The sequence below is a fragment of the Desarmillaria tabescens genome (genome assembly GCF_030435595.1).
Source record: "Desarmillaria tabescens strain CCBAS 213 chromosome Unknown EV420scaffold_301, whole genome shotgun sequence".
Lineage (NCBI taxonomy): Eukaryota > Fungi > Basidiomycota > Agaricomycetes > Agaricales > Physalacriaceae > Desarmillaria > Desarmillaria tabescens.
The window spans coordinates 3,355-17,770 of NW_026848600.1; the positions used below are offsets into that span (position 1 = coordinate 3,355).

The 14,416-nt window shown below is 46.9% G+C and overlaps 2 protein-coding genes across 2 annotated transcripts; one reads left to right on the plus strand and one right to left on the minus strand.

Annotated features, from left to right (window-relative positions):
* Window positions 1-8,068: 8,068 nt before the first annotated feature.
* EV420DRAFT_684762 (uncharacterized protein) lies at window positions 8,069-8,508 on the minus strand. Its single transcript, XM_060483086.1, has 2 exons — window positions 8,311-8,508; window positions 8,069-8,253 (listed from the first exon to the last, which is right to left on the minus strand). Exons 1-2 carry the CDS (start codon window positions 8,387-8,389, stop codon window positions 8,102-8,104), a joined length of 231 nt encoding a protein of 76 aa, XP_060321378.1. The 5' UTR covers window positions 8,390-8,508; the 3' UTR covers window positions 8,069-8,101.
* EV420DRAFT_1655610 (uncharacterized protein) lies at window positions 8,397-9,159 on the plus strand (the record flags this gene model as incomplete). Its single annotated transcript, XM_060478847.1, has 2 exons — window positions 8,397-8,671; window positions 8,733-9,159. 2 exons carry the CDS (start codon window positions 8,397-8,399, stop codon window positions 9,157-9,159), a joined length of 702 nt encoding a protein of 233 aa, XP_060321379.1.
* Window positions 9,160-14,416: the final 5,257 nt, after the last annotated feature.

Consider the following 14,416-nt stretch of genomic DNA (forward strand, 5'->3'; position numbering starts at 1 on the left):
GTAACGATGGTCCACGAATCGTCAGGATTGCTACATGAAGTTTTAGCTGCTGCTCAATGTAAATAGCCGAGCAGAGGTACCATTTTCCTCTTTGATCAGAGGCTTGTCAATGATATTATGGTCGTTTGCATACAAGTTCAACTCAAAATGATGCATCTCAAGTTGGAATGAATACACCGTCGGAACGAAGCGGAAAAAGTCGCTCGGAGGACCTGAAGCCCAGTCTTTTCCAAGGTCGATAAGCATGGTGATATGATCACGTAGGAGGTACAGAATCGGTTTTCTCAGAGTAACCGCGATATCCCAGGTTCTTGAACCGTTCCACTTCAACGGAGACGGTAGTTCGCACCGTACCTAGAAAGTAGAATAAGCACCGAATAGGATTATTATATAAACAGGAAAAAAAGGACGCACGCGACATGACTCGGAGGTAACGAGTTCTATGTCATTCAAACTAGAGGTGACCACCAGAGTATCAATGTGCACTTCTAACGTTGGTTCATAACCGCGAGAACTTGCGATCATTGGCATCATATAGTTGACAGTAGAGCTGTCTCCTGCAGTAAAGCGGATCACAGCAGGTTCTCTCTTCTTGGGTCGACTGGGGACTTCAGTAAGCCCGTCCCATTGCCAATTCTAAATAATCAGTCAACACCGTAATTTTTCCTGCGGGAAGAGAAAAATACCTTGGATGCTTCGCGAAATGGAACATGAAGAGTAGTCGCATCACGAAGTTCGACAAATATTCTCATGTTTGTCCATAGTCGTTGATCTCCAGGTTGTAACCGAAGGGTCTCTTCAGCATCATGGAACGTTGGTGGGAAGAAGACTCGCTGAAGGTGACCCCTGAACAAGCATTTAGAAGCCTCCTCAACCGAGAAGAAAGGATTCGCTCACCGCTGTCTATCTGCCCAGGGTCCATAGCATATGAAACCACCTTTGATCACTAGGTCGATACCCCATTCAGGCCCTATATCACCGTTGCCAATGTCATCCAAACCTCCTTGATCGGGATGTTGAGAGAACGGAGGCACGGTGCCAGCCACGTCTGCATAGTAGCACAATTCGAGGGATGGCGTTTCCAGTATCTTTTGTTCGATAGCATACTCCATAGAAGTAAAGTCAGGCCCGATGGGAGTGTCTTCGTCCACACTCGTGGATTTTGCGCGGGACTGAGGCCGGGAGGAACTTTGCCGCAAAATGAACTTGGCCATAAGCACGTAGAGACGCAATTTCCGCCAGATTTTCCCAAAACGATGGAATGTCATATACGAAGATGATAGACCGAGATTGACGTGTCTGTGTATGATTCAGACAACCAAGAATCCGTTGGGTGCAACAACTCACTGTTGAACGCGATCACTAATTATTTCTCCCATAGCAGGCATGGTGTCACCATATTGCTTGTTTTCCGTATACTGAATGAGAACGTTTTGGAAACGTAGAGTGAGATACTGCTTATACAAATCATACTTCGACCGCGACTGAATGTGAATGGTTAGATAGAAGCCCAGAACGATATCCGAATCAATACGTGCCTGGGATACTCCAAGATTGCCTTCTGCCTTCTGGAATTCCACCACAAGTAAATTGGGTGTCGAGTTGTTGCCGCATATTATCACTCCTTTCGTAGCATCTAGACCGATGGGCAATAATTCCTTAGGGTCTAGGGTAGGAAGTTGGCGCTTGAACCAAGTAAAGGCGCCTTGAAGAAAAGTCGGAGTCCGAAGATGGAGAGCGCCGAGTACTGACGAAGGGGGAGGAATCGGGGTACCGAAATCCGTTTGAAACGACTGGCGGCATTCTGTTGAGCTTCTGCGCGTCTTGCGGTAAGCTGAGCTCTTGGACGCCATTTGAGATATGATGTTCTCGTAGGCAGCTGTACGGTTGTACAGAAACCATTCGAAACCTTGAAATGACACCTGTATGCGACACGAGTTCTGGGGTTCTGATTTCTCTGTTCTCAAGTAAAGACATGCAGTTAGAGTATGGTGACCAACACGTACGTTCTTCACTCCCCAATGCCGAGCTGACTCCATCCTCCAATAATGGCTTCCGTACCCAATATCGCCATACAATTTGACATTTGACGATCTTGACCGTTTGATTACTTGAATGATACCGAATATCTTTCAAGAGGATCCTTCCGCTCAACAGCGAGAAATGAATAGATCCTAAGCTCCACGTTTGCTACTTGTACGCGTAATGATGCCTAAAGGCGCACCTATTGACACCCATATGCTAGACGCGCCTTGGGACCACGAGAGAAAGCGAATGACGAGGCCAAGGAGCCATGCGACCAGCCGACTCCAGTAGAAGATGTAGATGATAGAGGCAATCCCAATGCAGACGCAGGCAATGAGGACAAGATTATCCAGCATTGCTGTTGCATTCAATGGGACCAGAGGCAGAGGGGCCGAAGCAGACAGCGACAGAGGTGATTTGGTAAGCAACCAAGAATGACCTCAACGACCATGGTCGAAAGACCTCTACGTCGTCTCGCGGTGCACTCGACAACGACCTGCGCAGCACAAGCATCCACGTACGGCAAATGCATTCTGGCAACCTATACAGACGTTCGGAAGGATGTATGTAAAGAGGAGTTTCTCAAATTCGGGCAATGCCTGCGGGACGCGGTGCGTGTGCCTCAATTCTTTTGTTCTCAGCAATACTCAAAGAACAATTAGATGAAACGCAAGTGGTGATATCCGAGTGTATAATAGTACAAGCCCTGCCTACTCGTCAACATGTCCATTGTCAATACTCCCTGGAACTGTCCTAGTTCCAGGAGCTGCTTCCTCATCCCTTCTTTCCTCTAAATCAATTCTGGTTCGGGTCCGCATTGCCCTCATTCTCAATGACCAAGGCGTCAGATTAGGCATGGGTAAACCGTCACGTCTGTTTGTTTGATTATTGGGAGGAGTTTCTCGCAAACGTCTTAGAAATTGAGAGAATGTTATTTCCATGACGTGTGGGCAGGACGTGAATGTCCTGGCTTTCGACGGTTCGGGAGCATCAAATGACTCCGCTGCGCTAGTGGATAATGGCAAGGTCGGCGAATCGGAGGGTGAGGGTATAGGGAGGAGCGTGTCGACTGAATTCGTGTTCTCGATGACATGGATCTCGTACGCGATGAACACCAAGAGCATCTGGAGGCACATAATGAACAAGTCAAGTGAGAGGAGTTGGAGTTTCGACGGCACATAATCTAGACAGAATGTGAGAAACGGTCAAGTGCCCAAACAAGACGTACTGAGTCCAATAAAGTCCAAGATAACTGTCCTCCCCTGGGACGCCCCCTCCGTCGCATGCGGGTAGACACTGAATGCGTTGATGACGGTAATGAGCCCGAGCCAGACGCCCAATGACCGTGGGGTATGTGTATCAAAGTCTCTTGGTCGGACGCACTGCTGCTGCATGAAGTAGCGGCAAAATAGAGCCCATATTGACGGCGACAGGAAAAAGGACAACGCATGGAGCTGGTACAACAAAGTGTCAAGCTTGGAACGACAGTAAGACCAGGGAGAAAGCTGGAGACGATGGAATATCGCTCACAGAGGATACAATGTGCATTCGTTGTGCATGGTAGCGCGTTGGCATGACATAAAGCTACTACAGCAAAAAGCGCTAGTACGAAAGGCCTTGACGAAATACAGGGCACAAGACTCACATAGGTATTTCTCGGTTCCCGTCCTTCACGAGTCTGTATGGCTTCCGAGATATTCGAACGAAGATTTTCAGTGCCCTTGCTCTAGAAGCAACTCAGAGCTTTACCCGTCCTGTTCCACTCGCCAGTTCACAGTCAAGGGCGTGGCGGGGAATTGGAAAAAGGGAATGGACATCACGTGCAAGTCATCCTAAAGGAAACTGATTCAAGATTCCGCCCTAATTTCCGCCCAATTGATATAATACAGATGAAGCTAGTATATACAGTGTCATACAAACTTAAAAGGGTATGAATGTCAAGGGGTTGCAATATTGGTCTACTTGGGATTAGAACGAAATGGCGAAGACGAGTCAAACCGCTTACTGTTTGATTTTCTAGCAGATCTCTATCCGTCAGCGCTTGCCGACTATTGTCCACGAGGAATGTCGTCAGCGGTGTATCAGAAGTTCGGTAGGTGCTATATGGAACAGGAATCTGCTGCATATTCAGAATAAGCCGGCACTCCTGTGAACGTTTGAGCACCAGATGTGTGTAAAGAAGCAGATACGAACAGCTGCCGAGATAAAGTTGATCAACCATCTGTCACTCGTCAACCAGGAGTAATCGTGAGAGATGGATCACATACGCAAATGTAGGTGTGGGATATGTTTCCGATGCTGTGAAAATAACCAACAAGAGAGAAACAACTATACCCCAATAATGTTGGAATTATTTCAAGTGATTGAGGATGGCTACGTACAGAAAAGTACTCCAAAAGCAAGTGTTCCGTCGCGAATCATGAGGGAGACTAATGGAACACCTCTCCAGTCCCCACGTATATATCGATATATAGAGAAAGCAAGAATGACCACTTGCGAAATCATTGCCGAGACTCTACATGGAGGATTCAGAGATGTTCTTACTAGTATTGCGAATAGAAGGTATACCCGAAATAAATGTAAGACTTCGAAGAGGTCGTAAGCAGGTCGTCGGGATTAAAAATCTCGCTTGGCAAATTGAGCGCAAGGCCAACTATGACCGATGTACTTTCACCAAGAAGAAGAAGAAGGAAAATTCCTCCAATATATCGATTGCGGCTATACAGCGCATAGACTAGATGCCAATCAGGGCATTGCCTAAGTATACACATAGAATGAAACGGACCTCGAGCCATCATAACAATTTCCGCTCCCAGCATCATCAAGTGGAGTACCAGAACCTGACAGATGTACCAGATGCGCAAGGCATTGAGTGGTATGGGAATTGGATCCCTATAAACGACGACAGTGTCGATGGCACGGCCGCATCTGTGACATTTCGTTAGTCGCAATATGATAGCTGGAAGGTATTGAACGTACATTCCAGCCATGAGAGGAAAGTATCGAGCGAAAAGAAACGCCCACTTAATCCAAGAGGTTCTCGGTTTGCTAGAAGGAAAGATATCCAGAGTTTGTCCGGAAATTTTAAGCGAGGAGGCTTACGACCAAATAAAATCCACCTCGCGGTCGAATGTTATTATGAGCTCCCTGCACGACTTTAGCGATCTTTTAGAGCACCTTTGTAAAATCGACTTGCCAAAGAAGAAAAGCGATAGCAGAGGCTGCACCGTGAGCGCGACAAGTCAGCTTTCCCTAGGATCCGTAGCCATTTAATAGGTGACTCACCAGAACCCATGTTGAGATCAACAGTAAAACGCGTCACCGTCATTAAAACTCGATATGTTCCTCGCCCCCCAGGCAAATGTAGAAGGCTTTCAGCGATGGAAATCTGCCTGGGAAGACTAACTAGTATTTATGGTTGAAAAGCCAGTTTGATGAAATGATAGGACCAGATGAGAGTATCGGGAGAGGAAGGAGCGATCTCAGTTCGCATACCTTATGCACACGAAGGGCTTGGCCTTATAATACTTATGGCATGAGAATGAGGTCAAGGGGTTTCCGGACCGTTATTGGAATCCCCAGCCCGGCACGCCATTGGGTGGGTCGTAATTAATATTAATAATAACATACGGCAGGCAGTACCCACTCGCACCCTCTCGCATCAGATGTACGTCCACAGTAGCCAACTCTTCTCCTACGCAGTCGCTTCATGGGCGTATTCCAACGTCGTCTGGACAGTCTGTATTTCCGAATGCTCATTCCCCTGCTGGCTTGGCTGCAGCATATTCTGATGCAACCTTTCGACACGACCAGGACATTGAGAGCTTTGCGTCAACGACTATGTATAGAACGGGGAACAAGGTACACGATCCGCTTACATTAGCGCCTTTTTCGTCCTCATAAAACGTCGCCTGTTGCTGTGCCTAGCAGTGTGTATCCGGGCCGTTTCGAAGTTTGATCACAGAAAGAAAGGTGCGTTAGCCTAGGGCGCCAATGCGCAAGCTGTCGATCATGCGACCTTCGAGCGAACTGTTTCACCCTTCCCATGTAAACTCGTTGTTGGGCCACGAGAACCTTCCCTAAAGGTGAACTTCTTCCATCTCGTCGTCCGACTGAGTCGAGAACTCATTGAGTTTCACCGTGACTTGCCAGCCTCTCTGATTTTTGGACACATCTCACCACAAAGATCAGGACATGGCAGAAATCTCGGAGGAACCTCTCGGGCACGGATAAACTGTTGCTTCGTGAGCCTGTTCAGCGTTTCTTCGTTTATGGCTAACATGAGCGTCATCCAGACAATACTACAGAAGAAGAAAGAAGATGTATCATGTAACTAAGTCCGCAAGCTACCGAAACACAACGCCCTACACCGACAGTCTCCTAGCTGCGCTACACTCTTGCAGGATGATCGTATCTCGGCATTTTTGCTCTGCTAATAGAAAGAGGTTAAGGTTGACCCCCGTTGCAGAGGGATGTGAATGATGCCAACACTCTAATAGTAGAGTATCCAATAATGAACACTTGACAGAACCCTGCTCCGCTGTTAGCGTTCACTATGATTTTCACAAACCCAGGTCTGGGAACGAGGACTCGTCTTCTGCCAGAAAACATTCTATCTCTAGGTTTGGGATGGCCCTCCATACGGAGTCGGGATCGAAGTCCAATCAGGTGAAAGATATGAAAAATGTCACGTCTCGGTGTTCTCGAAAGCTGCGACCGTCATACCCGTTACCATAGTGGAGTTGGCGTGACTCATTTAACTTTTCTGTTTCTTGTGCACCTGGTCTGATTAAAGACCTTGTGTATGATATATCTAGGTACGGGTATCCACCGGGCTTCAAGCGAAATAGTAGCCAGACACTATCCTCTCAAAACAGGCGGTATTCAATATATAGTAGCAAAATAGTCGGACAGGCCAATATTGGACCATTATTCCTGCTACGTTAGTAGTAGGTCTTATAGAGGGATGGTGGTAGCCGAGTTTTGAGTTTAACCCGAAGTCCGATGTCATAGAATTTTCTATTTGTGGAAGAAATTCACGGCCCAGCGCTTCAAAATTTCCGTTTAAGTCAGAATTTCGGGGTGGCACAGTCACCGCTTGTCACTGTTTACATGTGACCCTCTGTTACTATCACGCTTTCTGCGGCGTTGTTCGGCCGATCTTGCCAAGGATTCTGACTGAACCCTGAGAGAAAATGCGAGCTGGTGGCGGCAGAATGCCGCCACCGAGCGAGTCTTTTTCTCTCAGCAGCAGAAGCCACCACCACTGAGTGAATCATTTCAAGGGGTAGTACTCTCTCATTCATACTACTATTTTTTGAATGCTGACTATTATTGATTATGACTTTGAGTTTTTTCCGCAAGCCAAGATTTGAATAACCCTTGGGCCTTGATTCAATCTCTCCTGCAGGAATTATAGCCAGTAAACCTCGCAGGATCAATCAATTATACATAAACTTGGTTTATTATAAACCATCATAATTATATAAAGAACAAGGCTTCAAGAGGGGTCAACGTAGCAGGCTTTGCCCCTGATGTGGGCCTTGCAGGCGTTATATGACCTAATGAAGGTATATTGGGTCGATATTGTGTTCAGGCACAGGCAGCATTTCGTAGCATATAATAATAATTCGGGCCTCAGAACGAATACAGTAATTGCATGACAAAACAGACTCCAAGTTCTAAGCACCGGATATACAGGATGTGGTGCCGCGTCGTATCTACGTCTACCACCGCTACATCGACGACAACGCGCTCTAGATTGGTCGAGGCAACGTGTTTAATGGCTCCTTTGGGTGCACAACCAACAAACACCACGAGATCATCTCGGACTCACGGCAAACCCCTTAGTACGAAAATCCCCCACGTCAACAAACCAATCGGAGTCCTGGCGGTGAAAATCGTCCAGCAGACCAATCGAAAGGCAAGCTTCGTGTGCCCACTAAGAGACCTGTAACTGGTTCTACAGAGGATGCAATAAGGACCAAAAAGCCGAAGAAGACAACGACAAGCGCACCAGTTCCATTGGAAGACGTGACTCAATCTGCTTCCGAATCAAATACAAACCTCTCAATTTCTAGATCCTTATGTTCAAGTGCCAGTGCAGTGGGAGCCTCCGTTTAGCGTGCAGGAGGCAGTGGCTCGCTCTGATATTGTTACGTCGTGCGTAGTTTGCTGCTAAACATCTTGACGACTTGCTCATACTGTTCGCCATCCAGGAAACGAGCCCTTGACCACAAGGCCCTTAATTTCAACGGAATAGAAGAGCAATATGACAATAATCACTCACTTTATGCATTGACCATTGCCCAAGAACAACAGCCCATGCAAATATCGCGACATATACCCTCTTAACGCCAAACATCGATCCAATGCTCCATGTCCATTCTGCTTCGCAATACCAGATTCCCGCTGCCTGTTCTGTGTCTTCCGAATCAACCCTCGTAGCTTATGTGGATGTAGATGATAATCCTTTCGACAATGCTGAAGATGCTGCCACAATGAATTTGACCTCCACTTTCATCGAAACCGTGACTTACGAAGATTCTGCCGCCAATGAACCATATGATATGACTCAGACCTCATGGGCCATCAAAGCCACAGAAGATGAAGCCGCCTCCTCAGCCATCGAGACAATTGGCTTCCAGTTCTTTGGACAATGACTGTGAGGAGTCTCAGTTTGCTAACACTCAGCTTCCGAATGGGAGGACTCACGCACCTGCAGATCCACCATCTAGACAACACGAGATGCAGCAAAACATCCTTCCCCCTCCCACGAAAGCATTGACGGTCCAGACGAATGAAGCTGCTCGCAAATCCTTCTTCAGTACTTCAGCTTCGTCTTCTTCACGGGCGTCGACACCCTTTCTTCCAAATACACCTAAAAACTTCGGTCAGTCCGACGCGTCGGAGGCCAGAGCTGCTCGTGAATCCATCTTCGATACCTCAGCATCCAGATCTTCCTCACATTCTTCAACGCCTCTCTTGACCAGTACTCCTAGAAATGCATCATTTTTCTCCAAGTCAATGACGCGAGAAGTAAAACGGATGGACTCACGAGAAACGACACCCGGCCATGCTCCAAAACTCATGCTGCCTCCACCACCACCAGTTCTACATAGCATCTCGAAATGACGCATACTGATTATCGATAGAGTTAGAAACAGGTCCCGCAGACAATAGATGCTCACGCACCTCCAGAACGACCTATCCAACACCTTCCCTTGTCTCCTCTGGTGAGAGCCTGCTTGTCTTGCTTTCTCAAGCTTAGCTTCCTATGATTGTCGGCAGTTTGGGAATCTTGTTTCAAGTTACCGCGCTTGCAATTTGCGCATGGGCACCATACAAGAGCAGTTGAAGGACCAGTCGGCATGGTCTCTAGTATCGCAAGCTGCGCAGGTAGTAGTTGAGGTTCAAGTCAGAGGTACACTTGGTTGTTGGGTCCACAGAACTCGAAGTCGATGCCGTGACGTGGCACGCAGCGGCCAAAGGCCCATTGCAGCAGAAATATTGACTAATTCCGAGGAGACGCACACAGAATACAAGCAAAATATAAGATATATTGTCGAGATAGTGGTGGAGCGAGAAGAGGATCGAAACAGATCAACGATCTTGTAGTTATAACAGGTATCAACAAGATAGCCGCGGCGACTTTTTTGGCTCAAAGTCCGGTGATCAGGTCCGAGTGACGCCATATTCATTTTAATTTCACTCCTAACTTCTTACAGGAACGCGCGCGGGCGGCGGGGAAGACATTATTAATGATATCATTGACGCCATATGCTGCCCTTCTTTCCCAGCCAGCCAAGTTCGACCGGCAAGTCTGACCGCCGACTCAGACGCGTTTCGATCGCAACTCTCACGTGTCTTTCTCTAGCTAGCGAGTCCTGGCCTATTGTCCTGACTGATGTGGATTGGTAAAGAGTTTTTCTGCAGCCTTTCTGTAGAGGAACTAAGGTTTTGCGACGGATAGGATTATTGCGACTGGTGAAGGAAAGAAAATCAACAGGCTATCCCAGGTCAGTTTATACGCTGGTAACCTTCCACCTCCCTTACAAGCTTCTCGATGCGAAGTGTTCTTAGTTCGAAACAGTTCCAGGTGGTAGCGTTGGATGGTTTGCCTGCACCTATTCTGATGCACAACAGCCGGGATATGGCACACATGATGACAATCGGAAACCTCAAGTTTGATTTTAATCTTGTTACGTCTTGTTAGATTCAGTATTTGTGGCTTTCGGCGCGACCTTTCCTGTTGTAGCAGTATTTTTAAAAAATTTAGTTGTATACAGAGGTAAAGGTTGAAAAGAAGAAAGTGTCTAATTACGTGCTCTAAGTACTACGCGTACCTGAAAAATCCTAGTGTTTTCTTCCATTCCAAGTCTACTCCTCTCCTTCCACATTCCACAGAAGGCGTAGCAGGAAATTTGCAGTGAAAGGTACAAGTCAACTTAGATGGCACTGATTCGCAGCCCGGTAAACCGGTTTTATGGGGATACTCATGAAGCATTACTGTATAAGTATATTGATTCAATTTTCCGAAATCCGCCCAATTGATATAGTACAGATGATGCTAGTATATACAGTGCCATGGTAGACTTAAAAGGGTGTGAATGTCATGGGGTTGTAACGTTCTGTTTAGGATTAGTACGAAGATGGCGAAGATAATTCAGACAGGCCGGCTTACTGTTTGATTTTCCAGATCTGCAGTCGTTGCTAGTCGACTATTGTCCACGAGGAATGTCGTCAGCGGTGTATCAGAAGTCCGGTAAGTACTATTTGGAAGAGGAATCTCCTGCAAATTCAGAATAAGTCGGCACTCCTGTGAATAGAAATGAGTATTAGCTGTATGTGTGAAAAGAGGTAGATACGAACAGCCGCTGAAATGAAGTTGATCAGCCATCTGTCACTCGTCAACTAGGAGTAATTGTTCGAAAGACAGCCCACGTACGCGGATGTGGGTGTGGAATAGGTGAGATCCATTGCCGTATAAATAACCAGCAGACAAGAAACGACTATACCACACTGATGTTAAAATTATTTCAAGTGATTGAGGATGGCTACGTACAGAAAAGTACTCCAAAGGCAAGAGTTCCGTCCCGAATCATGAGGGAGACTAATGGAACGCCTCTCCAGTCCCCACGGATATATCGATATATAGAAAAAGCAAGAATGACGACTTGTGAAATCATTGCCGAGACTCTACATGGAGGATTCAGAGATATTCTTACTAGTATTGCGAATAGAAGACATACCCGAAATAAATGTAAGAGTCCGAGGAGGTTGTTATTAGGTCGCCAGAATCGAAATTTTTGCTTGGCAAATTGAGCGCGAGGCCAACTATGACCGATGTACTTTCACCAACAAGAAGGAGAAGGAACACCCCTCCAATATATCGATTGCGATTATACAACGCATAGACTAGATGAAAATCAGGACTTCTGCCTAAGTATACGCATAGGAAAAGACGGACCTCGAGCCATCATAACAATTTCCGCTCCCAGCATCATCAGATAGAGTACTAGAACCTGACAGATATACCAGATGCGCAAGGCATTGAGCGATATGGGAATTGGATCCTTATACAAGACCAAGGAATCGATAACACGGCCACAACTAGTATGACACTTCATTAGTCGCAGTATGATAGCTGGAGGGTATTGAGCGCACGTTCCGGCCAAGAGAGGAAAGTATCGAGCAAAGAGAAATGCCCACTTAATCCAAGAGGTTCTCGGTTTGCTAAAAGGAAAGACATCCAGGATTTGTCCGGAAATTTTAAGCGAGGGGGCTTACGACCAAATAAAATCCACCTCACGGTCGAATGTTATCGCGAGTTCCCTGAACGAATTTAACAATCATCTAGGGCACCTTTGTAAAACCGACTTACCAAAGAAGAAATGCGATAGCGGAGGCTGCACGTAAGCGCGACAGTTCAGCTTTCCCTAGGACCTGTAGGCTGTAGCCACTTAATAAGTGACTCACCAGAACCCATGTTAAGATCGACAGTCAAGCGCGTCACCACCATTAACATTCGATATGTTCCTCACCCCCCCAGGCAAATGTAGAAGGTTTCAGCTTTGGGATGGAAATCTGCCCGGGGAGATGAACAGTATTTATGTTTGAACGGCCAGTTTGGTGAAGCGATAGGACGAGTTGAGTGTCGAGAGATGAAAGGATTGATGTCGGAGTGCACAATTTGCATGCCTTATGTACACTACGAAGGGCTTACTCTTATGGCATGAAAATGAGGAAGTGAAGCCTGAAAGGGATCCAATAGGATCCGTGCGAAGTCGGCTTATTCAAATGTCAGAACGGGCCGCGTCAGCGTCAGGGACGAAATATTTTGCGGCAAAGCACAGGGAATCTGCGAGGGTTTTCTTAGATAGATCTTCACCTATCTGAACGATACAGTTGCGCAGTACTTACCGTTCTATCAGGATTGTCTTTGAACTTTGCCAGGACTGGTGGTTGTTGGAAAGAAATCGGAATGTCCCGTGTCGTGTGAAAGATCAATGTTCCGTTTGGCGCTAATTATTTTTCGATGAGATCCTGTTTACAGGGCAAGCAACAGCACGGAATTGATCTCCGGGAATTTCTCCATCACCGTCGCTATAGAGCTGGAAAATGTCCGAGACTAGGTCTTAAGTGGAACTAGTGAGCTAAGCGCTTAAGGTGTAAAAGGTTATCGTTTCAGCTGGTTCCACAACGGCATAGATCATTCTTGGAACGAACAAGAGCGTCTACGCGTCGGCTATTCCCTGCTTTCGAAGGCTGTGCAAGTCTGCGAGAACACCGAAGTCTTGATCCTCATCAACATTGGCCATGCAGCATTAACATCGCCGTTTCACTTGCCGGCATTGTCCACTCTAACTTCCAAGTCGTCCATGCCCTTCAGCTATCGGGAGCTCTTCTTCGGTGGGACGCAATTCTGCTGCTGCCTGCCCGTAAGGGCCGGCGTCATCGCCATGTCGCTTTTGGGTATCATCTTGCCTGGAATCCTGACAATTATCTTGTGGTACGAGGTGGCTAGTACGGTTTCTACATTTTCTTTCCCACCCGGTCAGTAACTGAACTTTTGAAAGGCACACCCGACCTGACAAGCGGAGAACGTGCTGGATTTGTTCTGGCCGGCCTATTAGAGACGTTCCTGTGTGTAGTTTCGATCCTCGGGTAAGTCACGTTCACCTGAGATCCGCCTGCCCTTTCATTTTAAATTCCTCAGGTTTGTCGGCGCTATAGTTCGGAAGCAGCTCTTTGTCCGAATCTACGCGTACTTCATTTATGTTCATTTCTTCATCAACGTGGGCGTCGCCGCCTATCTGCTATGGCTCATCACCCATTTCTCTGAAAATGCTGCCACCAAAGCATGTCAAGACACCATAAAGAACACTGGTACACAAGAGCAATGCATTGGCATACTACAGATCGCCAGCGGCGTCTACTTTGTCATAGCAGCATTGATTCTACTCGTTGAGATGTGTCCGTCCATGTGTTCACCTCCGTTGTCCATGTGTTTACTCTTTCTAGATGGTGCCATCATCGTTGCACGTTATCTGAACCAGATCCAAAGGGAGAAACGCACAGCACGAGCTTCTCGAGCGAGTATGGGCTATAAAATATTCCCGGCGCCGCGCTCAGAATACGTGTCTCTTGCCGATACCAGTGGAAGAACGTCCCGGCTCTCAGCACTTTCACCTGAACCATATACGTCGACACGCGAGTTCAATCCCTACGAAGAGTTTGACCCTTACCGAAACCAGTCGAATGCGGGGCCCTCAGTGATACAAGACGTTGATTTATATTCAAACGAGGATGGATTACCCATAGAGGCGGGATATGGAGGTACGTTGTAAGCTTTACTTGGTGCGCGTAGCGTCAATAACTTCGTTTTAGGAGGGACGTGGACCCATTCTGAGATATCAATGGAAGAAAAGGCTAGATTACAACGGTCGACGGTTGATGCTGCGGACCAACAGAGAGACGAGTTTGAAGATGTACATCCGCTGGATAAAGAGCAACAGCGGAACAGAGATTCCAAATCTCCTGCAGGCCCCCTCCCCCCCATGAGAACACGAGACATGGACGATTTGCCAAGATATTCACTTAATGACCCTCCTCGCATTTATGATAGTCCATTGCCACATTAATTGTAACACATACCATCTTTTCTCGCTTAGGGACCCTTCGTCGATACTGATTCTTTTAGTGTACTATGGTTTACCACATCTCGTAGGCCACATGCCTTGTATAATAACAGTTCATGGAGAATGACATTATGAACCAACTATCTGGCAAGTCCGTGCAACCTATCTCAGCGTTTGCACTCCAAGTTCTCGTTTGCTACGGTGGGTGATCCCGCAGAGTGTTAGGTTTTATACCACATTATATAGACTTT